The 26240-nt window shown below is 39.2% G+C and overlaps 1 protein-coding gene across 1 annotated transcript in view; it reads right to left on the reverse strand.

Moving 5' to 3' along the window:
- Window positions 1–3090: 3090 nt before the first annotated feature.
- Window positions 3091–26240, reverse strand: part of LOC139748782 (ionotropic receptor 21a-like) — a 61339-nt gene continuing 38189 nt past the window's right edge. The window contains exons 10-11 of the mRNA XM_071662217.1: window positions 9170–9319; window positions 3091–3340 (exon numbers count right to left, since the gene is read on the reverse strand). Coding sequence (XP_071518318.1) covers window positions 3143–3340; window positions 9170–9319 — 348 coding nt within the window. The 3' untranslated portion in view covers window positions 3091–3142. The remainder of the gene's footprint in view (window positions 3341–9169; window positions 9320–26240) is intronic.

A 26240-nucleotide genomic window follows, 5' to 3' on the forward strand; every position in this document is an offset into this window, starting at 1 on the left:
GCATGTGTGGATCGGGTGTTTGCTTTGAAGAATATATTTGAGCGAAAGAAAAACAAATGGATCTCTATAAAGCATCTAAGGATCTTGAGAATCATATTTTGTAGGAGGTAAGTTGCTAAAAGTAGTGAAAAGTTTTTTCGAAGGATGTAAGGTATGTGTATGAGGAGGAAGAGAGGAAAGTGGTTGGTTCTCAGTGAATGTTGGTTTGCGGCAGAGGTGCGTGATATCTCCATAGTTGTTTGATTTGTTTATGGATGGGGTTGTTAGGGAGGTGAATGCAAGAATTTTGGAGAGAGGGGCAAGTATGCAGTCTGTTCTGGTTGAGAGAGCTTGAGAAGTGAGTCAGTTGTTGTTCGCTGATGATACTTCGCTGGTGGACGACTTGGGTGAGAAATTGCAGAAATTGGTTAGTTTAGAAATTTGTGTGAAAGGAAAAAGTTGAGAGTAAACGTGAATAAGAGCAAGGTTATTACGTTAAGTAGGGTTGAGGGACCAGTGAATTGGGAAGTAAGTTTGAATGGAGAAAAACAGTAGGAGGTAAAGTGTTTTAGATATCTGATAATGGACTTAGCAGCGAATGGAATCATGTAATCGGAAGTGAGTCACAGTGTGAGGGAGGGATCGAAGGTTCTGGGGGCGTTGAAGAATATGTTGTAAGTGAGAATTTTACCTCGGAGACTGTAAATTGGCATTTTTGAAGGAACAGTGGTTCCAACAATGTTATATAGGTACGAGGTGTAGGCTATAGATAGGGATTTGCGAAGGAGGATGGATGTGTTGGAAATGAAAATTTTGAGGACAATATGTTGTGTGAGGTGATTTGATTAAGTAATCAAAGGGTAAGAAAGATGTGTGCTATTAAATAGAGTGTAGTTGAGAGAGCAGAAGAGGGTGTTTTGAAATGGTTTGGACTCATGGAGAGAATGAGTGAGTATAGATTGACAAAGAGGATATTTGTGTCAGAGGTGGAGGGAAGAAGGATAAGCGGGAGACCAAATTGAGGGTATAAGGCTGGAGTGAAATACATTTTGAGCGATCGGGACCTGAACATACACAAGGCTGAAAGGCGTGCATGGAATAGAGTGAATGCGAACGATGTGCTATACCGGGGTCGACATGCTGTTAATGGGCATGTGAAACGTCTGTGGTAAACCTTGGAAAGGTCTCTGGGTCCTGGATATGGAAAGGGAGCTTTGGTTTCGGTGTATTACACATGGCAGCTAGAGAATAAGTGTGAACGAATGTGGCCTTTTTTTGTCTTTTCCTAGCGCTACCTCGGGGAGGGGAGAGGGGATTCTATTTCGTGTGTGGCGGGTTGGCGACGAGACTGGATGAAGGAAGTAGGTATTTATATGTACATATGTACATATCGAGGATGTAAGGCATGTGTACGTGTAGGAAGAGAGGAAAGTGATTGGTTTTCAGTGAATGTAGGTTTGCGGCAGGGTTGTGTGATGTCTCCATGGTTGTTTAATTTGTTTATGGATGGGGTTGTTAGGGAGGTAAATGCAAGAGTCCTGGAAAGAGGGGCAAGTATGAAGTCTGTTGGGGATGAGAGAGCTTGGGAAGTGAGTCAGTTGTTGTTCGCTGATGATACAGCGCTGGTGGCTGATTCATGTGAGAAACTGCAGAAGCTGGTGACTGAGTTTGGTAAAGTGTGTGGAAGAAGAAAGTTAAGAGTAAATGTGAATAAGAGCAAGGTTATTAGGTACAGTAGGGTTGAGGGTCAAGTCAATTGGGAGGTGAGTTTGAATGGAGAAAAACTGGAGGAAGTGAAGTGTTTTAGATATCTGGGAGTGGATCTGTCAGCGGATGGAACCATGGAAGCGGAAGTGGATCATAGGGTGGGGGAGGGGGCGAAAATTTTGGGAGCCTTGAAAAATGTGTGGAAGTCGAGAACATTATCTCGGAAAGCAAAAATGGGTATGTTTGAAGGAATAGTGGTTCCAACAATGTTGTATGGTTGCGAGGCGTGGGCTATGGATAGAGTTGTGCGCAGGAGGATGGATGTGCTGGAAATGAGATGTTTGAGGACAATGTGTGGTGTGAGGTGGTTTGATCGAGTAAGTAACGTAAGGGTAAGAGAGATGTGTGGAAATAAAAAGAGCGTGGTTGAGAGAGCAGAAGAGGGTGTTTTGAAATGGTTTGGGCACATGGAGAGAATGAGTGAGGAAAGATTGACCAAGAGGATATATGTGTCGGAGGTGGAGGGAACGAGGAGAAGAGGGAGGCCAAATTGGAGGTGGAAAGATGGAGTGAAAAAGATTTTGTGTGATCGGGGCCTGAACATGCAGGAGGGTGAAAGGAGGGCAAGAAATAGAGTGAATTGGAGCGATGTGGTATACAGGGGTTGACGTGCTGTCAGTGGATTGAATCAAGGCATGTGAAGCGTCTGGGGTAAACCATGGAAAGCTGTGTAGGTATGTATATTTGCGTGTGTGGACGTGTGTATGTACGTGTGTATGGGGGTTGGGCCATTTCTTTCGTCTGTTTCCTTGCGCTACCTCGCAAACGCGGGAGACAGCGACAAAGTATAAAAAAAAAAAAAAAAAAAAATGTATATATGCATATGTCTGTGTATGTATATCTAGGTATACGTTGAAAGGAATATGTATGTATATGTGCGTGTGTGGGCGTTTATGTATATACATGTTTATATAAAGTGGGTTCGGCCATTCCTCTTATGTGGGGATGTGGCGACGGAAATGGAAAAAAGGCAGTAAGTATGGATATGTAAATATGCATATATGTACATGTCTTTGTATTTATATGTAGGTATACGTTGAAAGGTATATGTATGTATATGTATGTTTCCTTGCGCTACCTTGCTAACGCGGGAACTGCGATTATGTATGATATGAATATAATTTAACAAAAGGAAAATATGATCAATCCTTTATATGATTACTTAGCGAGGACTCAATTTGGGAAGACAAAGGAACGTTTCATGTTTAAGAAAATAGGAAAGAAGAAGAAGGTAATTAAGAAAGGTGATGCTCTATAACTGGATTGATATATTTTTTTCTGCTATACAGTTCAGCAGTTAACAAGATGCTCATGTTATTTTATTTTGGTAAATTGGTGCTCGTGTCAATATATTTTTTTCTCGGTTAAGCCGCGTTCTTAATCTTTTCACTCGTGGCTAGCGTGAAATGATGGTTCTCTCCAGTATAAAGGAGAGAGAGCCGCAAATCCATCCAAAGAGAGTGATCAAGAAGATGCCCTGCATGTTTTCCAAGCTGAGGGGAACGATACGGTCCGCCTCTGTCTCGTCCTCACCGCTCAGTGCAGCCTCGTCCTCCTGGGCGGTGACACTATCGTCACCACTACCTCCGGCCTTCTGAAGAAGAAAGACACGTAGGCTATAGTTCCCCTATAATATCACATGCACAATGTTCTTCATGTCGTTCTTCATAGGAAAGAGGACCTACCTCTATGCTGTTTCTTATTCTTTTCTATTATACTTTGTCGCTGCTCCTGGGTTAGCGAGGTTGCGCAAGGAAACAGATGAAAGAACGGCCCAACCCACCTATATACACAAGTATGTACATACACGCCCACACACGCACATATACATATCTGAACATTTCAACGTATACATACATATACATATACATACATAAACATATATACACATGTACATATTCATACCTGCTGCCTTCATCAATTCCCTTCGCCACCTCGCCACACATGACATGGCACCCCCCTTCGCCCACGTGCGCGCGAGGTAGCGCTAGGAAAAGGCAACAAAGACCACATTCGTTCACACTCAGTCTCTACCTGTCATGTGTAATGCACCGAAACCACAGCTCCCTTTCCACATCCAGGCCCGACAAAACCTTCCATGGTTTACCCAGACACGTCACAGGCCCTGGTTCAATCTACTGATAGTACGTCACCCCGGTATAACACTTCGTTCCAATTCACTCTATTCCTTGCACACCTCTCACCTTCTTGTATGTACAGGCCACGATCACTCAAATTTTTTTCCACTCCATCTTTCCATCTCAAATTTGGTCTCCTATTTCACCTTGTTCCCTCCACCTCTGACACATATATCCTCTTTTTCAATCTTTCCTCACTCATTCTCACCATGTAACCAAACCATTTCAATACCCCCTCTTCTACTTTCTTAACCAAACTCTTTTTGTTACCATAAATCTCTCTTATCCTTTCATTACTTACTCGATCAAACTAACTCACACCACATATTGTCCTCAAACATCTCATTTCCAGCATATCTACCCTCCACCGCACAACTCTATCAATATCACATGCCTCGCAACCATATTACGTTGTTGGAACCACTACTCTTTCAAACATACCCATTTTTGATCTCCGAGACAACGTTCTCGCCTTCCTCACATTACTCATCTCTCCCAGAACCTTCACCTGCTCCCCCATCCTGTGACTCACTTTCGCCTCCATGGTTCCATCCGCTGCCAAATCCACTCCCAGACATCTAACACACTTCACTTACCCCAATTTATCTCCATTCAAACTTAACTCCCTATTGACTTTCCTTTAACCTTACTGAACGTCTTGCTCTTATTCACATATACTTTCAGCTTTCTTCTTTCACACACTTTAATAAACTCATTCACCAGCTTCTGCAGTTTCTGACCCGAATCAGTCACCAGCGCTGCATCATCAACGAACAACAACTGAATCACTTCCCAAGCCCTCTCATCCACAACAGACTGCATGCTTGCCCCTCCCTCCTAAACTGTTGCATTCACCCCCTTAACAACCCCGATCCATAAACAAATTAAACAACCATGGAGACGTTGCGCACCCCTGCCGCAAATTGACATTTACCTGGAACCAATCACTTTCCCCTCTTCCTACTTGTACATATGCCTTACATCCTCGTTAAGAACTTGTCACTGCTTCTTCGAAATAGCCTCCCACTCCCTATACTCTTAATACCTTCGACAGATTATCTCTATCAACTCTATCATATGCCTTCTCCAGATCCATAAATGCCTCATACGGATCCATTTGTTTTTCTAGATATTTCTCACATACATTATTCAAAGCAAACACCTGATCCACACATCCTCTATCACTTATGTTTCTCATATATATATATATATATATATATATATATATATATATATATATATATATATATATATATATATATATATATATATATATATATATATATATATATATATATATATATATATGTATGTATATATATATATTATATATATATATATATATATATATATATATATATATATATATATATATATATATATATATATATATATATATATATATATATATATGTATATATATATATATATATATATATATATATATATATATATATATATATATATATATATATATATATATATATATATATATATATATATATATATATATATATATACATATATATATATATATATATATATATATATATATATATATATATATATATATATATATATATATATATATCTTTCTTTCTCTCAAACTATTCGCCATTTCCCGCGTTAGCAAGGTAGCGTTAAGAACAGACGACTGGGCCTCTGAGGGAATATCCTCACCTGTCCCCCTTCTCTGTTCCTTCTTTTGGAAAAAAAAAAAAGCAAGAGGGGAGGATTTCCAGCCCCCCGCTCCCTCCCCTTTTAGTCGCCTTCTACGACACGCAGGGAATACGTGGGAAGTATTCTTTCTTCCCTAACCCCAGGGATATATATATATATATATATATATATATATATATATATATATATATATATATATATATATATATATATATATATATATATATACATATATTCATTTATTTATTTATCTATTTATTTTGCTTTGGCGCTGTCTTCTGCGTTAGCGAGGTAGCGCAAGGGAACAGACGAAAGAATGGCCCAACCCACACACATACTCATGTATATACATACACGTCCACACACGCACATATACATACCTATACATCTCAATGTATACATATATATATATATATTTTTTTTTTTTTAAACTATTCGCCATTTCCCGCATTAGCGAGGTAGCGTTAAGAACAGAGGAATGGGCCTTTGAGGGAATATCCTTACCTGGCCCCGTTCTCTGTTCCTTTTGGAAAATTAAAAAAAAATAATGAGAAGGGAGGATTTCCAGCCCCCCGCTCCCTCCCCTTTTAGTCGCCTTCTACGACACGCAGGGAATACGTGGGAAGTATTCTTTCTCCCCTATCCCCAGGGATATATATATATATATATATATATATATATATATATATATATATATATATATATATATATATATATATATATATATATATATTTATTCATTTATTTATTTTGCTTTGTCGCTGTCTCCCGCGTTAGCGAGGTAACGCAAGGCAACAAACAGAATGGCCCAACCCACCCACATACACATGTATATACATACACTTCCACACACTCAAATATACATACCTATACATCTCAATGTACTCATACATATACACACACAGACATATACATATATATATACACATGTTCATTATTCATACTGTCTGCCTTTATCTATTCCCACCGCAACCTCGCCACACATGGAATAACAACCCCCTCCCCCCTCATGTGTGCGAGGTAGCGCTAGGAAAAGCCAACAAAGGCCCCATTCGTTCACACTCAGTCTCTAACTGTCATGTAATAATGCACCGAAAACACAGCTCCCTTTCCACATCCAGGCCCCACAGAACTTTCCATGGTTTACCCCAGACGCTTTACATGCCCTGGTTCAATCCATTGACAGCACGTCGACACCGGTATACCACATCGTGATCCATGGTGACGTAACGGAATCGCTGGTGTACCTCACTCTCCGGCGCGTTCCTTTTCGTCGCAGGAAGCCAGTTGGTCTGAGATTTTACCTTTTGGTGGTTTATTTCTAACCGGCGTGTCCACTTCTTGCACGTTCAGACCAGAATTCTCACTGAGCAAGTGTATTCTGAAGGCCAGGGGCCTGACGCCTCTCTTGACAAACTATTCGTATTCTTGTGCCAGGCGACATACAGTGGTATTTCTTCTGGCCCTCATAATACCACACCTTAACGTTAATTCATCTCAACTTGCAATCGCGGAACTCTGGTACATGACAGAGCTCCAAGACACATTGGCAGGCATTTATTCTGTAGCACATTCAATCTTTTCAGGGTACAGTCGCTCGCTGGAGCATACACCTGAGAGCCATCATGGTCTAGTTTACTTCTAATAAGAGCTTTGTACAAAATTAATAAAGATTTCCTGTCTTCTCTCCAAAGTGAACCCGAGAGATACTTAAAAATATTCAACCGTTTATTACAATTTACAATCAAATAATATATATATATTTTCCAATACAATCTTCTGTCAAAATGTAACCCAAGAAATCGTACGTTATTACAGAAGGGAATCGGGTTCTTGTCTAATTTTAGCTGCAAATTCGGGATTATATTTTTACGGGAAAAAACAACCACGACACTTTTAGCTGGTGAAAACTTAAATCCTCACTGTAACGCCCAACGTTGAACTGATTCAAGTATAACTTGAACCCGCTCAGCCGAAAATTGTGCATTAGGCGAGAAGTGCCATATTGCACAATCATCAGCATAAAGTGAGTATTTAAGGTTTCGAGGGACAGAAGCTGGAGACAGAATATCACTAACCATAATATCAAATAATGTTGGGCTCAGTGCGCTCCCTTGCGGCACCCCGTTTTCTTGGACAAATAAGTCAGAGATTACGTTTGATGCACTAAGCTTGACGGCAAATGTTCTGTCATGTAAGAAATTTTTTGATAAAAGCAGATAAAGAACCTCTTAAACCAACAGCATAAAGTTTGCTTAAGATTCCGTTTCGAAATGTCATGTCAAAGGCTTTTTCTCCAAATCTAAAAAAGCTCCAATTAAAAAATTCTTTTTTTAAAAAAAGTATCTAAAATGTGATGTTCTAAACTTATTGAATGATCCATTGTGCTTCTGTGTTTACGGAATGCACACTGTTGATCATTTAACTAGTTTTGCAATTCTAATGAAAAAGAAGCCTTTTATTAACCATTCTTGCCATGACCTTGCAAATGCAGCTCATCTATCTAACAGGTCGAAAAGAACTGATGTTCATAAGGCGTTCAGAACTTTTTGGGATGGGGATGATGTGCGCAAAGTTTATTATTATCAACATTATTAATATCATGATTATCATTATTATCATTATTTTCATCATTAATAATCTTCTATTATTATTGTCATTTGCATTACTAATATTATTATCATTATTATTATTATTATTATTATTATTATTATTATATTATCATTATTATTATCATTATTATTATTATCATTATTATCATTATTATTATCATCATCATTATTATTATTATTATTATTATTATTATTATTATTATCATTATTACTAATTTTCATTATTATTATCATTACTATCTTTACTATTATTATTGTTATTATTATCATTATTATAATCATTGCTATTATTATCATCATTATTATTGTCATTATTATTATTATTATTATTATTATTATTATCATTATTATTATCATTATCATTATTATTATTATTATTATTATTATTATCATTATTATTATCAATATTATTATTATTATTATTATTATTATTATTATTATTATTATTATTATTATTATTATTATTATTATTATTATTTTCTTTCTTTCAAACTATTATCCATTTCCCGCATTAGCGAGGTAGCGTTAAGAACAGAGGACTGGGCCCTTGAGGGAATACCCTCACCTGGCCCAATTCTCCGTTCCTTCTTTTGGAAAAAAAAAAAGAAAAAAAAAAAACCCGAGAGGGGAGGATTTCCAGCCCCCCGTTCCCTCCCCTTTTAGTCGCCTTCTACGACACGCAGGGAATACGTGGGAAGTACTCTTAATCTCCTATCCCCAGGGATATTATTATTATTATTATTATTATTATTATTATTATTATTATTATTATTATTATTATCATCATTATCATTATTATCATTGTTATCATCATTATTGCTATTACTATTATCATCATTGTTGCTGTTATTATGGAAACCATTATTATCATTATTTGATATCAGTTTTGTTTAAACTAATGAATACAGAACAATACTAGCTGATCTACAGCGATGGAGTTACAACAGCACAAATATATATTTTGTTTCTCTTTTTCCCAGTATATCGTCTCACCTGAAGTGACGCATGCAGCAGAAGAGATTCAAGAGTAAACTTTTTATAAAGATCAGCTTCTCGTATCCAGCTAATAACTTGGTCGAACTTCCTTTTAAGTGGAGAGTGACGTTGTAAGCCCAGGGCGACACTGTACCATCTGTAGTATTCCTGCAATACGTCACTTATGCTTTATCATATAAAAAATATAAACAAAACATGCAACATCGCAGACATTGACAGGTAAAGATGGACATAGGTATTGAATGACCCTTGATATTTCTTCACATCTATTGTTGTTCCCTTTATGTTTAATCAGCACAGACAATTGTACATATATATATCAGTATAAAAGTGCAGATGGAATGTCCCAGCTGGCAGGAGAGACGAATGAAGAAAAAACTGGAGCATTTGGTAAAAACATTCTTCTTCATCCACCCCCGTGAAATATGAGAAGTTCTGAGTATTTACTACACCCACCACTAGTGTGGTGTAAATATCATAACAGCCAGGATCGAACCCGGGACCCCTGTGTGAGACGAGGGACATTCGATTACGTAGTATTCGAATATATATATATATATATATATATATATATATATATATATATATATATATATATATATATATATATATATATATATATATATATATATATATATATATATATATATATATATATGGAGTGAAAAAGATTTTGTGTGATCGGGGCCTGAACATGCAGGAGGGTGAAAGGAGGGCAAGGAATAGAGTGAATTGGAGCGATGTGGTATACCGGGGTTGATGTGCTGTCAGTGGATTGAATCAGGGCATGTGAAGCGTCTGGGGTAAACCATGGAAAGCTGTGTAGGTATGTATATTTGCATGTGTGGACGTATGTATATACATGTGTATGGGGGTGGGTTGGGCCATTTCTTTCGTCTGTTTCCTTGCGCTACCTCGCAAACGCGGGATACAGCGGCAAGAAAAAAAAAAAAAAAAAAATATATATATATATATATATATATATATATATATATATATATATATATATATATATATATATATATAATTGCTTATTTATTTTGCTTTGTCGCTGTCTCCCGCGTTAGCGAGGTATCGCAGGGAAACAGACGAAAGAATGGACCAACCCACCCACATACACATGTATATACATACACGTCCACACACGAAAATATACATACCTATACATATCAATGTACACATATATAAACACACACAGACACATACATATATGCACATGTACATAATTCATACTGTCTGCCTTTATTTATTCCCATCGCCAGCTCGCCACACATGGAATAACAAGCCCCTCCCCCTTCATGTGTGCGAGGTAGCGCTAGGAATAGACAACAAAGGCCCCATTCGTTCACACTCAGTCTCTAGCTGTCATGTAATAATGCACCGAGACCACAGCTCCCTTTTCACTTCCAGGCCACACAACCTGTCTGATAAAGCTTATCTAGTGATGTGGTCGCCGCACCTAATTTTCCTGCCTTTTTAACAATTCTTCCCAACTTATTCTTATCTTTACAAGTAAGTTTCCCATACTAGGCAGTCACTGAAAAATTAGAGCTGATTCTAATATTGATTTGTAACATAAGCTAATGATCACTTTATCTACATTTAGGTTGCGCAATATACGTACAAAGTGTAGTCTTTGGTTACATTTCCTTGACACCATATCCGTATTAACACTGCCTTTCAACTGGTCATCAATCATAAGTCCCAAATACTTGTACTGGTTTACTCTTTGAACGTGTTCTTTCTCAATTGTTAATAAGTCGGGTACATGTTTATTTTTAGTTCCGAAACTGAATATCATCTCCTTAGTTTTCTTAACATTAAGCTCCAAAAAATTTTGTTTACTCCAGTCAACAAATTTTTTGACTTGAGTTAAATAGGGTTCATAATTATCACTGACAACTTTTCCTAGGATAACTGTATCGTCGGCATATTTTTTAATAGTGCAGTCATCAGTTCCACTCCTACAATCATCTGTGTACAAGGTAAGGAGAACAGGGGACAATACACAACCTTGGGGGGCTCCTGTGTTGGTAACTACCACATTAGACTTGACATTATTTACATTGGTATATTGAGGTCTCTGCGTTAAAAAGCTAAAAATCCATTATAAGATGTTTCTATTTACACTCATTTGTAACATTTTATTAAGCAAAATATGAGGTTGCATTGTGTTAAATGCTGAACTAAAATCGATGAACAGTGCTCTAATTTTTTTATTTAGTCTTATCTAAGTGCTCGTTAACATCATTTAATAATGTAAGTGTTGCATCCTGTACACTCCTATTATAGCAATAAGCAAACTGCATAGGGTCTTTTGAATTATTTGTTCTTTCACAGATGTAGTTTTTCAATATACTTTCTAAACATTTCATAATGTTAGATGTCAATACTACAGGTCTAAAATCTTTGGGATCTTTCGGACAGTTAATGTTTGCAATAGGTTTCACTTCCGATTCTTTCCATTTATAAGGCACCATTCCCTGATCTACTGAGTCCTGAAATAATGTGGTCAGTGCAGGTGTCAGTTGTTTAGCACAGCGTTTAATTACCCTTGCAGGCATCCCGTCAGGCCCTGTAGCTTTACCTGCTCGTATTTTCTGCAGGGACTTCTGCACGTCTTCTTGCCTAATTATAATTCTCTCATCATTGTTAGATTGTATTTTTGTCATTACCTCATTACACGCATCACTGAAATCATATCTTTCAAATCTCGCAAAAAACGCATTCATTTCATTCACATATATGTTGATATTTTCTGGTTCAGCCATAATCTGTTTCTTCTTGTGCCCGCACAGGGTTTTAAGTCCCTTCCAAGCGTCTTTTATTCTACTTGTCTTAAACATGCCTTCAACTTTTTCTTTTGATATTCTTTTAGATTCAGTTATTTTCTTATCTATGTTTCTTTATTTACCCCCTTCCAAAGCATCTTTTTATTCTCCCTAAAATTTAATGATACTCTCTCACCCAAACTCTCAGTTGACCTGTTTTTCACCTCTTGCACCTTTCTCTTGACCTCCTGCCTCTTTCTTTTATACATCTCCAACTCATTTGCATTTTTTCCCTGCAAAAATCGTCCAAATGCCTCTCTCTTCTCTTTCACTAATAATCTTACTTCTTCATCCCACCACTCACTACCCTTTCTAATCAACCCACCTCCCACACTTCTCATGCCACATGCGTCTTTTGCGCAAGCCATCACTGCTTCCCTAAATACATCCCATTCCTCCCCCACTCCCCTTACCTCCTTTGTTCTCACATTTTTCCGTTCTGTACTCAGTCTCTCTTGGTACTTCCTCATATAAGTTTCCTTCCCAAGCTAACTTACTCTCACCACTCTCTTCACCCCAACATTCTCTCTTCTTTTCTGAAAACCCCTACAAATCTTCATCGTCGCCTCCACAACATAATGATCAGACATCCCTCCAGCTGCACCTCTCAGCACATTAACATCCAAAAGTCTCTCTTTCGCGCGCCTGTCAATTAACACGTAATCCAATCACGCTCTCTGGCCATCGCTCCTACTTACATACGTATACTTATATATATCTCGCTTTTTAAACCAGGTATTCCCAATCATCAGTCCTTTCTCAGCACACAAATCCACAAGCTCTTCACCATTTCCATTTACAACACTGGACACACCATGTATACCAATTATTCCCTCAACTGCCACATTACTCACCTTTGCATTCAAATCACCCATCACTATAACCCGTTCTTTTGCATCAAAACCACTAACACACTCATTCAGCTGCTCCCAAAACACTTGCCTCTCATGATCTTTCTTCTCATGCCCAGGTGCATATTCACAAATAATCACCCATCTCTCTCCATCAACTTTCAGTTTTACCCATGTCAATCTAGAATTTACTTTCTTACACTTTATCACATACTCCCACAACTCCTGTTTCAGGAGTAGTGCTACTCCTTCCCTTGCTCTTGTCCTCTCACTAACACCTGACTTTACTCCCAAGACATTCCCAAACCACTCTTCCCCTTTACCCTTAAGCTTCGTTTCACTCAGAGCTATAACATACAGGCCTCTTTCCTCAAACATGCTACCTATCTCTCCTTTTTTCTCATCTTGGTTACATCCACACACATTTAGACACCCCAATCTGAGCCTTCGAGGAGGATGAGCACTCCCCGCGTGACTCCTTCTTCTGTTTCCCCTTTTAGAAAGTCAAAATACAATGAGGGGAGGGTTTCTGGCACCCCACTCCCGTCTCCTTTAGTCGCCTTCTACGACACGTGAGGAATGCGTGGGAAGTCTTCTTTCTCCCCTATCCCCAGGGATAATATATATATATATATATATATATATATATATATATATATATATATATATATATATATATATATATATATATTTTTTTTTTTTTTTTTTTTGCTGTCTCCCGCGTTTGCGAGGTAGCGCAAGGAAACAGACGAAAGAAATGGCCCAACCCACCCCCATACACATGCCTTGATTCAATCCACTGACAGCACGTCAACCCCGGTAGACCACATCGCTCCAATTCACTCTATTCTTTGCCCTCCTTTCACCCTCCTGCATGTTCAGGCCCCGATCACACAAAATCTTTTTCACTCCATCTTTCCACCTCCAATTTGGTCTCCCTCTTCTCCTCGTTCCCTCCACCTCCGACACATATATCCTCTTGGTCAATCTTTCCTCACTCATTCTCTCCATGTGACCAAACCATTTCAAAACACCCTCTTCTGCTCTCTCAACCACGCTCTTTTTATTTCCACACATCTCTCTTACCCTTACGTTACTTACTCGATCAAACCACCTCACACCACACATTGTCCTCAAACATCTCATTTCCAGCACATCCATCCTCCTGCGCACAACTCTATCCATAGTCCACGCCTCGCAACCATACAACATTGCTGGAACCACTATTCCTTCAAGCATACCCATTTTTGCTTTCCGAGATAATGTTCTCGACTTCCACACACTTTTCAAGGCTCCCAGAATTTTTGCCCCCTCCCCCACCCTATTATCCACTTCCGCTTCCATGGTTCCTTCCGCTGCCAGATCCACTCCCAGATATCTAAAACACTTCACTTCTTCCAGTTTTTCTCCATTCAAACTCACCTCCCAATTGAATTGACCCTCAAACCTACTGTACCTAATAAACTTGCTCTTATTCACATTTACTCTTAACCTTCTTCTTTCACACACTTTACCAAACTCAGTCACCAGCTTCTGCAGTTTCTCACATGAATCAGCCACCAGCGCTGTATCATCAGCGAACAACAACTGACTCACTTCCCAAGCTCTCTCATCCCCAACAGACTTTATACTTGCCCCTCTTTCCAAAACCCTTGCATTCACCTCCCCAACAACCCCATCCATAAACAAATTAAACAACCATGGAGACATCACACACCCCTGCCGCAAACCTACATTCACTGAGAACCAATCACTTTCCTCTCTTCCTACACGTACACATGCCTTACATCCTCGATAAAAGCTTTTCACTGCTTCCAGCAACTTGCCTCCCACACCATATATTCTTAATACCTTCCACAGAGCATCTCTATCAACTCTATCATATGCCTTCTCCAGATCCATAAATGCTACATACAAATCCATTTGCTTTTCTAAGTATTTCTCACATACATTCTTCAAAGCAAACACCTGATCCACACATCCTCTACCACTTCTGAAACCACACTGCTCTTCCCCAATCTGATGCTCTGTACATGCCTTCACCCTCTCAATCAATACCCTCCCATATAATTTACCAGGAATACTCAACAAACTTATACCTCTGTAATTTGAGCACTCACTCTTATCCCCTTTGCCTTTGTACAATGGCACTATGCACGCATTCCGCCAATCCTCAGGCACCTCACCATGAGTCATACATACATTAAATAACCTTACCATCCAGTCCACAATACAGTCACCCCCTTTTTTAATAAATTCCACTGCAATACCATCCGAACCTGCTGCCTTGCCGGCTTTCATCTTCCGCAAAGCTTTCACTACCTCTTCTCTGTTTACCAAATCATTTTCCCTAACCCTCTCACTTTGCACACCACCTCGACCAAAACACCCTATATCTGCCACTCTATCATCAAACACATTCAACAAACCTTCAAAATACTCACTTCTATGGATGTGAGAAATACTTAGAAAAGCAAATGGATTTGTATGTAGCATTTATGGATCTGGAGAAGGCATATGATAGAGTTGATAGAGATGCTCTGTGGAAGGTATTAAGAATATATGGTGTGGGAGGCAAGTTGTTAGAAGCAGTGAAAAGTTTTTATCGAGGATGTAAAGCATGTGTACGTGCAGGAAGAGAAGAAAGTAACTGGTTCTCAGTGAATGTAGGTTTGCGGCAGGGGTGTTTGATGTCTCCATGGTTGTTTAATTTGTTTATGGATTGGGTTGTTAGGGAGGTGAATGCAAGAGTTTGGAAAGAGGGGTAAGTATGAAGTCTGTTGTGGATGAGAGAGCTTGGGAAGTGAGTCAGTTGTTGTTCGCTGATGATACAGCGCTGGTGGCTGATTCATGTGAGAAACTGCAGAAGCTGGTGACTGAGTTTGGTAAAGTGTGTGAAAGAAGAAAGTTAAGTGTAAATGTGAATAAGAGCAAGGTTATTAGGTACAGTAGGGTTGAGGGTCAAGTCATTTGGGAGGTAAGTTTGAATGGAGAAAAACTGGAGGAAGTAAAGTGTTTTAGATATCTGGGAGTGGATCTGGCAGCGGATGGAACCATGAAAGCGGAAGTGGATCATAGGGTGGGGGAGGGGGCGAAAATCTTGGGAGCCTTGAAGAATGTGTGGAAGTCGAGAACATTATCTCGGAAAGCAAAAATGGGTATGTTTGAAGGAATAGTGGTTTCAACAATGTTGTATGGTTGCGAGGCGTGGGCTATGGATAGAGTTGTGCGCAGGAGGGTGGATGTGCTGGAAATGAGATGTTTGAGGACAATGTGAGGTGTGAGGTGGTTTGATCGAGTAAGTAACGTAAGGGTAAGAGAGATGTGTGGAAATAAAAAGAGCGTGGTTGAGAGAGCAGAAGAGGGTGATTTGAAATGGTTTGGGCACATGGAGAGAATGAGTGAGGAAAGATTGACAAGAGGATATATGTGTCGGAGGTGGAGGGAACGAGGAGAAGTGGGAGACCAAATTGGAGGTGGAAAGATGGAGTGAAAAAGATTTTGTGTGATCGGGGCCTGAACATGCAGGAGGGTGAAAGGAGGGCAAGGAATACAGTGAATTGGAACGATGTGGTATACCGGGGTTGACGCGCTGTCAGTGGATTGAAGCAGGGCATGTGAAGCGTCTTGGGTAAACCATGGAAAGCTGTGTAGGTATGTATATTTGCGTGTGTGGACGTGTATGTATATACATGTGTATTGGGTTGGGTTGGGCCATTTCTTTCGTCTGTTTCCTTGCGGTACCTCGCAAACGCGGGAGACAGCGACAAAGCAAAAATAAAAAATATATATATATATATATATATAAATATATATATATATATATATATATATATATATATATATATATATATATATATATATATATATATATATATATATATATATATATATATATATATATATATATATATATATATATATATATATATATTTGAAGGTTTGTTGAATGTGTTTGATGATAGACTAGCAGATATAGGGTGTTTTGGTCGAGTTGCTGTGTGAAGTGAGTGGGTTAGGAAGAATGATTTGGTAAACAAAGAAGAGGTAGTAAAAGCTTTTGTGGAAGATGAAAGCTGGCCAGGGAGCGGGTTTGGATGGTATTGCAGTGGAATTTATTAAAAGGGGGGTGACTGAGCTGTTGAGCGGTTGGTAAGGATATTTGATGTATGTATGACTCATGATGAGGTGTCTGAGGATTGGTGGCATGCATGCATAATGCTCTTGTACAAAGGCAAAGGGGATAAAGCTGAATGTTCAAATTATAGTGGTATAAGTTTGAAGAGTGTTCCTGGGAATTCATATGGGATGTATTGGTTGAGAGGATGAAGGCATGTACAGAGCATCAGATTGGGGAAGAGCAGTCAGGTTTCAGAAGAGGTAGAGGATGTGTATCAGGCATTTGCTTTGAGGAATGTATTTGAGAAATACTTCGAAATGCAAATGGATTTGTACGTAGCATTTATGGATCTGTAAAAGGCATATGATAGAGTTAATTGAGATGCTCTGTGGAAGGTATCAAGAATATATGGTGTGGGAGGCAAGTTGTTAGAAGCGGTAAAAAGTTTTTTTTGAGGATGTAAGGCATGTGTACGAATGGGAAGAGAGGAAAGGGATTGGTTCTCAGTGAATATCGGTTTGCGGCAGGGGTGAGTGATGTCTCCATGGTTAAGTTGTTCACTGATGGGGTTGTTAGGGAGGTGAAAGCAAGAGTTTTGGAGAGAGGGGCAATATGCAGTCTGTTGTGGATGAGAGAGCTTGGGAATGAGCCAGTTGTTGTTCGCTGATGATACAGCGCTGGTGGCTAATTCGGGTGAGAAACTGCAGAAGCTGGTGACTGAGTTTGGTAAAGTGTGTGAAAGAAGAAAGGTCTGGGTGAATGTGAATAAGAGCAAGGTTATTAGGTACAGAAGGGTTGAGGGACAAGTCAACTGGGAGGTAAGTTTAAATGGAGAAAAACTGTAGGAAATGGAGTGTTTTAGATATCTGAGAGTCGATTTGGCAGCGGATGGCACAATGGAAGCAGAAGTGTGTCGCAGGGTGGGGGGAGGGGGCGAAAGTTCAGTGAGCGTTAAAAAATGTGTGGAAGGCGAGAACATTATCTCGGAAAGCAGAAATGGGTACATTTGAAGGAATAGTGGTTCCGACAATGTTATATGGTTGCGAGGCATGGGCTATAGATAGATTTGTGTGGAGGAGGATGGATATGTTAGAAATGAGATCTTTGAGAACAATACGTGGTATGAGTTGGTTTGATCGAGTAAGTACTGAAAGGTTAAGAGAGATGTGTGGTAATAGAAAGAGTGTGGTTGAGAGAGAAGAGGGTGTTTTGAAATGGTTTGGTCACAGAGAGAGAATAGGTGAGGAAAGATTGATAAAGAGAATATATGTGTCTGAGGTGGAGGGAACGAGAAGTGGGAGACCGAGCAGAAGGTGGAAAAATGGTGTGAAAAAGATTTGAACGATCTGGGCCTGAACATGCAGGAAGGGTGAAAGGCGTGGAAGGAATAGAGTCAATTGGAACGATACGGTATATCGGGGTTGACGTGCTTTCAATGGATTGAATAAGGGCATGTGAAGCGTCCGGGGTAAACCATGAAAAGTTTTGTGGTGTCCGGATTTGGAGAGGGAGCTGTGGTTTCGGTGCATTATACATGACAGCGAAAGACTGAGTGTCAACAAATGTGGCCTTTGTTGTCTTTTCCTAGCGCTACCTCGTGCGCATGCAGGGGGGAGGGGGTTGTCATTTCATGTGTGGCGGGGCGGCGACGGGAATGAATAAAGGCTGCAAGTATGAATTATGTATATGTGTATATAGGTATATATCTTTGTATGTATATATATGCACATGGTGAAATGTATAGGTATGTATATGTGCATGTGTGGAAGTGTATGAATATATATGTATATGTGGGTGGGTTGGGCCATTCCTTCGTCCGTTTCCTTGCACTACCTCGCTAACGCGGGAGACAACGACAAAGTAGATATATATATATATATATATATATATATATATATATATATATATATATATATATATATATATATATATATATATATGTATATATATATATATATATATATATATATATATATATATATATATATATATATATATATATATATATATATATATATATATATATATATATATATATATATATATATATATATATATATATATATATATATATATATATATATATATATATATTATCTATTATTTATTTTATTATACTTTGTCGCTGTCTCCCGCGTTTGCGAGGTAGCGCAAGGAAACAGACGAAAGGAATGGCCCAACCCCCCCCCCCCCCACACACGTGTATATACATACGTACACACACGCAAATATACATACCTACACAGCTTTCCATGGTTTACCCCAGACGCTTCACATGCCCTGCTTCAATCCACTGACAGCACGTCAACCCCGGTATACCACATCGCTCCAATTCACTCTATTCCTTGCCCTCCTTTCACCCTCCTGCATGTTCAGGCCCCGATCACACAAAATCTTTTTCACTCCATCTTTCCACCTCCAATTTGGTCTCCCTCTTCTCCTTGTTCCCTCCACCTCCGACACATATATCCTCTTGGTCAATCTTTCCTCACTCATCCTCTCCATGTGTGTTTGATGATAGAGTGGCAGATATAGGGTGTTTTGGTCGAGGTGGTGTGCAAAGTGAGAGGGTTAGGGAAAATGATTTGGTAAACAGAGAAGAGGTAGTGAAAGCTTTGCGGAAGATGAAAGCCGGCAAGGCAGCAGGTTTGGATGGTATTGCAGTGGAATTTATTAAAAAAGGGATTGACTGTATTGTTGACTGGTTGGTAAGGTTATTTAATGTATGTATGACTCATGGTGAGGTGCCTGAGGATTGGCGGAATGCGTGCATAGTGCCATTGTACAAAGGCAAAGGGGATAAGAGTGAGTGCTCAAATTACAGAGGTATAAGTTTGTTGAGTATTCCTGGTAAATTATATGGGAGGGTATTGATTGAGAGGGTGAAGGCATGTACAGAGCATCAGATTGGGGAAGAGCAGTGTGGTTTCAGAAGTGGTAGAGGATGTGTGGATCAGGTGTTTGCTTTGAAGAATGTATGTGAGAAATACTTAGAAAAGCAAATGGATTTGTATGTAGCATTTATGGATCTGGAGAAGGCATATGATAGAGTTGATAGAGATGCTCTGTGGAAGGTATTAAGAATATATGGTGTGGTAGGAAAGTTGTTAGAAGCAGTGAAAAGTTTTTATCGAGGACGTAAGTCATGTGTACGTGTAGGAAGAGAGGAAAGTGATTGGTTCTCAGTGAATGTAGGTTTGCGGCAGGGGTGTGTGATGTCTCCATGGTTGTTTAATTTGTTTATGGATGGGGTTGTTAGGGAGGTAAATGCAAGAGTTTTGGAGAGGGGCAAGTATATAGTCTGTTGGGGATGAGAGAGCTTGGGAAGTGAGTCAGTTGTTGTTCGCTGATGATACAGCGCTGGTGGCTGATTCATGTGAGAAACTGCAGAAGCTGGTGACTGAGTTTGGAAAAGTGTGTGGAAGAAGAAAGTTAAGAGTAAATGTGAATAAGAGCAAGGTTATTAGGTACAGTAGGGTTGAGGGTCAAATCAATTGGGAGGTGAGTTTGAATGGAGAAAAACTGGAGGAAGTGAAGTGTTTTAGATATCTGGGAGTGGATCTGGCAGCGGATGGAACCATGGAAGCGGAAGTGGATCATAGGGTGGGGGAGGGGGCGAAAATCCTGGGGGCCTTGAAGAATGTGTGGAAGTCGAGAACATTATCTCGGAAAGCAAAAATGGGTATGTTTGAAGGAATAGTGGTTCCAACAATGTTGTATGGTTGCGAGGCGTGGGCTATGGATAGAGTTGTGCGCAGGAGGGTGGATGTGCTGGAAATGAGATGTTTGAGGACAATGTGTGGTGTGAGGTGGTTTGATCGAGTGAGTAACGTAAGGGTAAGAGAGATGTGTGGAAATAAAAAGAGCGTGGTTGAGAGAGCAGAAGAGGGTGTTTTGAAATGGTTTGGGCACATGGAGAGAATGAGCGAGGAAAGATTGACCAAGAGGATATATATGTCGGAGGTGGAGAGAACGAGGAGAAGTGGGAGACCAAATTGGAGGTGGAAAGATGGAGTGAAAAAGATTTTGAGCGATCGGGGCCTGAACATGCAGGAAGGTGCAAGGCGTGGAAGTAACAGAGGAAATTGGAACGATATGGCATACCGGGGTCGACGTGCTGTCGATGGATTGAACCATGGTATGTGAAACGTCTAGGGTAAACTATGGAAAGTTTTTTGGGGCCCAGATGTGGAAAGAGAGATATAGTTTCGGTGCATTATATATGAGAGCGAGAGACTGAGTGTGAAGAAATGTGGGCTTTGTTGTCTTTTCCTAGTGTTACCTCGTGCTCATGCGGGAGGGGGGGGGGGGGGGGGGGGTGTTATCATTTTATGTGTGGTGGGGTGGCGACGGGAATGAATAAAGGCTGCAATTATGAATTATGTATATGTGAATATAGGTATATATATTTGTATGTTTATATATGCATATGGTGAAATGTATAGGTATGTATATGTGTGTGTGCGGAGGTGTATGTATATATATGTATATGTGGGTGGGTTGGGCCATTCCTTCTGCTGTTTCGTTGCACTACCTCGCTAATGCGGGAGACAACGACAAAGTAATATATATATATATATATATATATATATATATATATATATATATATATATATATATATATATATATATATATATATATATTTTTTTTTTTTTTTTTTTTTTTTTTCTCTGTCGCTGTCTCCCGCGTTTGCCCTGATTCAATCCACTGACAGCACGTCAACCCCGGTATAGCACATCGCTCCAATTCACTCTATTCCTTGCCCTCCTTTCACCCTCCTGCATGTTCAGGCCCCGATCACACAAATTCTTTTTCACTCCATCTTTCCACCTCCAATTTGGTCTCCCTCTTCTCCTCGTTCCCTCCACCTCCGACACATATATCCTCTTGGTCAATCTTTCCTCACTCATTCTCTCCATGTGCCCAAACCATTTCAAAACACCCTCTTCTGCTCTCTCAACCACGCTCTTTTTATTTCCACACATCTCTCTTACCCTTACGTTACTTACTCGACCAAACCACCTCACACCACACATTGTCCTCAAACATATCATATCCAGCACATCCATCCTCCTGCGCACAACTCTATCCATAGCCCACTCCTCGCAACCATACAACATCGATGGAACCACTATTCCTTCAAACATACCCATTTTTGCTTTCCGAGGTAATGTTCTCGACTTCCACACATTCTTTAAGGCTCCCAGAATTTTCGCCCCCTCCCCCACCCTATGATCCACTTCCGCTTCCATGGTTCCATCCGGTGCCAGATCCACTCCCAGATATATAAAACACTTCACTTCCTCCAGTTTTTCTCCATTCAAACTCACCTCCCAATTGACTTGGCCCTCAACCCTACTGTACTTAATAACCTTGCTCTTATTCACTTTTACTCTTAACTTTCTTCTTTCACACACTTTACCAAACTCAGTCACCAGCTTCTGCAGTTTCTCACATGAATCATCCACCAGCGCTGTATCATCAGCGAACAACAACTGACTCACTTCCCAAGCTCTCTCATCCCCAACAGACTTCATACTTGCCCCTCTTTCCAAAACTCTTGCATTCACCTCCCTAACAACCCCATCCATAAACAAATTAAACAACCATGGAGACATCACACACCCCTGCCGCAAACCTACATTCACTGAGAACCAATCACTTTCCTCTCTTCCTACACGTACACATGCCTTACATCCTGGATAAAAACTTTTCACTACTTCTAACAACTTTCCTCCCACACCAATTATTCTTAATACCTTCCACAGAGCATCTCTATCAACTCTATCATATGCCTTCTCCAGATCCATAAATGCTACATACAAATCCTTTTGCTTTTCTAAGTATTTCTCACATACATTCTTCAAAGCAAACACCTGATCCACACATCCTCTACCACTTCTGAAACCACACTGCTCTTCCCCAATCTGATGCTCTGTACATGCCTTCACCCTCTCAATCAATACCCTCCCATATAATTTACCAGGAATACTCAACAAACTTATACCTCTGTAATTCGAGCACTCACTCTTATCCCCTTTGCCTTTGTACAATGGCACTATGCACGCATTCCGCCAATCCTCAGGCACCTCACCATGAGTCATACATACATCAAATAACCTTACCAACCAGTCAACAATACAGTCACCCCCTTTTTTAATAAATTCCACTGCAATACCATCCAAACCTGCTGCCTTGCCGGCTTTCATCTTCCGCAAAGCTTTTACTACCTCTTCTCTGTTTACCAAATCATTTTCCCTAACCCTCTCACTTTGCACACCACCTCGACCAAAACACCCTATATCTGCCACTCTATCATCAAACACATTCAAGAAACCTTCAAAATACTCACTCCATCTCCTTCTCACATCACCACTACTTGTTATCACCTCCCCATTTGCGCCCTTCACTGAAGTTCCCATTTGCTCCCTTGTCTTACGCACTTTATTTACCTCCTTCCAGAACATCTTTTTATTCTCCCTAAAATTTAATGATACTCTCTCACCCCAACTCTCATTTGCCCTTTTTTTCACCTCTTGCACCTTTCTCTTGACCTCCTGTCTCTTTCTTTTATACATCTCCCACTCAATTGCATTTTTTCCCTGCAAAATTCGTCCAAATGCCTCTCTCTTCTCTTTCACTAATACTCTTACTTCTTCATCCCACCACTCACTACCCTTTCTAATCAACCCACCTCCCACTCTTCTCATGCCACAAGCATCTTTTGCGCAATCCATCACTGATTCCCTAAACACATCCCATTCCTCCCCCACTCCCCTTACTTCCATTGTTCTCACCTTTTTCATTCTGTACTCAGTCTCTCCTGGTACTTCCTCACACAAGTCTCCTTCCCAAGCTCACTTATTCTCATCACCCTCTTCACCCCAACATTCACTCTTCTTTTCTGAAAACCCATACAAATCTTCACCTTAGCCTCCACAAGATAATGATCAGACATCCCTCCAGTTGCACCTCTCAGCACATTAACATCCAAAAGTCTCTCTTTCGCGCGCCTGTCAATTAACACGTAATCCAATAACGCTCTTTGGCCATCTCTCCTATTTACATAAGTATACTTATTTATATCTCGCTTTTTAAACCAGGTATTCCCAATCATCAGTCCTTTTTTAGCACATAAATCTACAAGCTCTTCACCATTTCCATTTACAACACTGAACACCCCATGTATACCAATTATTCCCTCAACTGCCACATTACTCACCTTTGCATTCAAATCACCCATCACTATAACCCGGTCTCGTGCATGAAAACCACTAACACACTCATTCAGCTGCTCCCAAAACACTTACCTCTCATGATCTTTCTTCTCATGCCCAGGTGCATATGCACCAATAATCACCCATCTCTCTCCATCAACTTTCAGTTTTATCCATATTAATCGAGAATTTACTTTCTTACATTCTATCACATACTCCCACAACTCCTGTTTCAGGAGTACTGCTACTCCTTCCCTTGCTCTTGTCCTCTCACTAACCCCTGACTTTACTCCTAAGACATTCCCAAACCACTCTTCCCCTTTACCCTTGAGCTTCGTTTCACTCAGAGCCAAAACATCCAGGTTCCTTTCCTCAAACATACTACCTATCTCTCCTTTTTTCACATCTTGGTTACATCCACACACATTTAGGCACCCCAATCTGAGCCTTCGAGGAGGATGAGCACTCCCCGCGTGACTCCTTCTTCTGTTTTCCATTTTAGAAAGTTAAAAAAATACAAGGAGGGGAGGATTTCTGGCCCCCCGCTCCCGTCCCCTCTAGTCGCTTTCTACGACACGCGAGGAATGCGTGGGAAGTATTCTTTCACCCCTATCCCCAGGGATAATATATATATATATATATATATATATATATATATATATATATATATATATATATATATATATATATATATATATATATATATATATATATATATATATATATACACATACACACACATACACATACATACGCACATATACACACACACACATATATATACATATGAAAAAAATAAGAAACAATTTAGAAAACTGAAACTTCTAGCTTGAAATGAAATGAAAAAATGAATGTCACATAATGGTTCAACCTCTGGCTATGGAAAAGGAAATGTATAATTTATTTACACAAACTTCAATAGTAGTTCTCATCAATTTAACCACTGTATCAATAAGCTTCAATGTCTAAGCTACATTTTTTCCAATTTCACTATTTTCTTGTCAAAGCACCATGTATGAAAACTATCACTCCAGTAACACAACTATAAACATTTACTTCCCCTTTAAAAAAGTTCTGGGGAAGTCTGTCTCGATACACTGCGGGACACTCTACCATCTGGCGAGGTTTGTGTTGCAATGGTTCTTGATTGTATATATATATATATATATATATATATATATATATATATATATATATATATATATATATATATATATATATATATATATATATATATATATATTTATATATATATATATATATATATATATATATATATATATATATATATATATATATATATATATATATATATATATATATATATATATATATATATATATATATATACAACTTTACATGCCTTTTATCCGACGGCGTAAACACTCCCAGTTGTTGCATGGTTTGGTCTACTGTTTATTAAGGTCTTACTGATGGTGTTATTGTGCTGGAAAGCAACATCACAATCATTGTTTTGTAGGAAGTATCTTTGATTTGCTAAGATGGGAGGATAGGGCAACACTAAACATTTAGACTTATCCTTATTTGTATCATTTTTCCTAGAAGAATCATAAAATGTCTTCTAGCTTTCCAATAAGCTTTGCTCACAAAGAAATTGGGATAATATAAATGCCTAAAGATATGCTTTATATGACTATATTCGTCAACCAGACCTATGAGATCACACATCCTTAGTGCTCTTAAAACTGCAGCCATAACTACAGATATTCATATAGGATTTTGTACTGAGAAATAATGAATATAACTCTCAGAGTAGATAGGCTTCCTGTAAATTTTGAGGTATTGTCTGTCTATTGTCTGTCTGTCATATTGTCTGTCTATCAGCACATCAAAATATGATTGATGTACACAACCACACACACACCTACACACTGCACCTCTAGCCTGCACTTATAGTGTGAATATTCCTTTTGATGATGGATATCCATTCACTGCAGTAATTGACATTTTGCAATAATATTTTCACCAGGTCCTGTGTTCGTACGATGATTCAGGTGCTGGCACAATCTCAAACAGAATATATTCAA

The sequence above is a fragment of the Panulirus ornatus genome, chromosome 5, assembly GCF_036320965.1.
Source record: "Panulirus ornatus isolate Po-2019 chromosome 5, ASM3632096v1, whole genome shotgun sequence".
Taxonomy (NCBI): domain Eukaryota; kingdom Metazoa; phylum Arthropoda; class Malacostraca; order Decapoda; family Palinuridae; genus Panulirus; species Panulirus ornatus.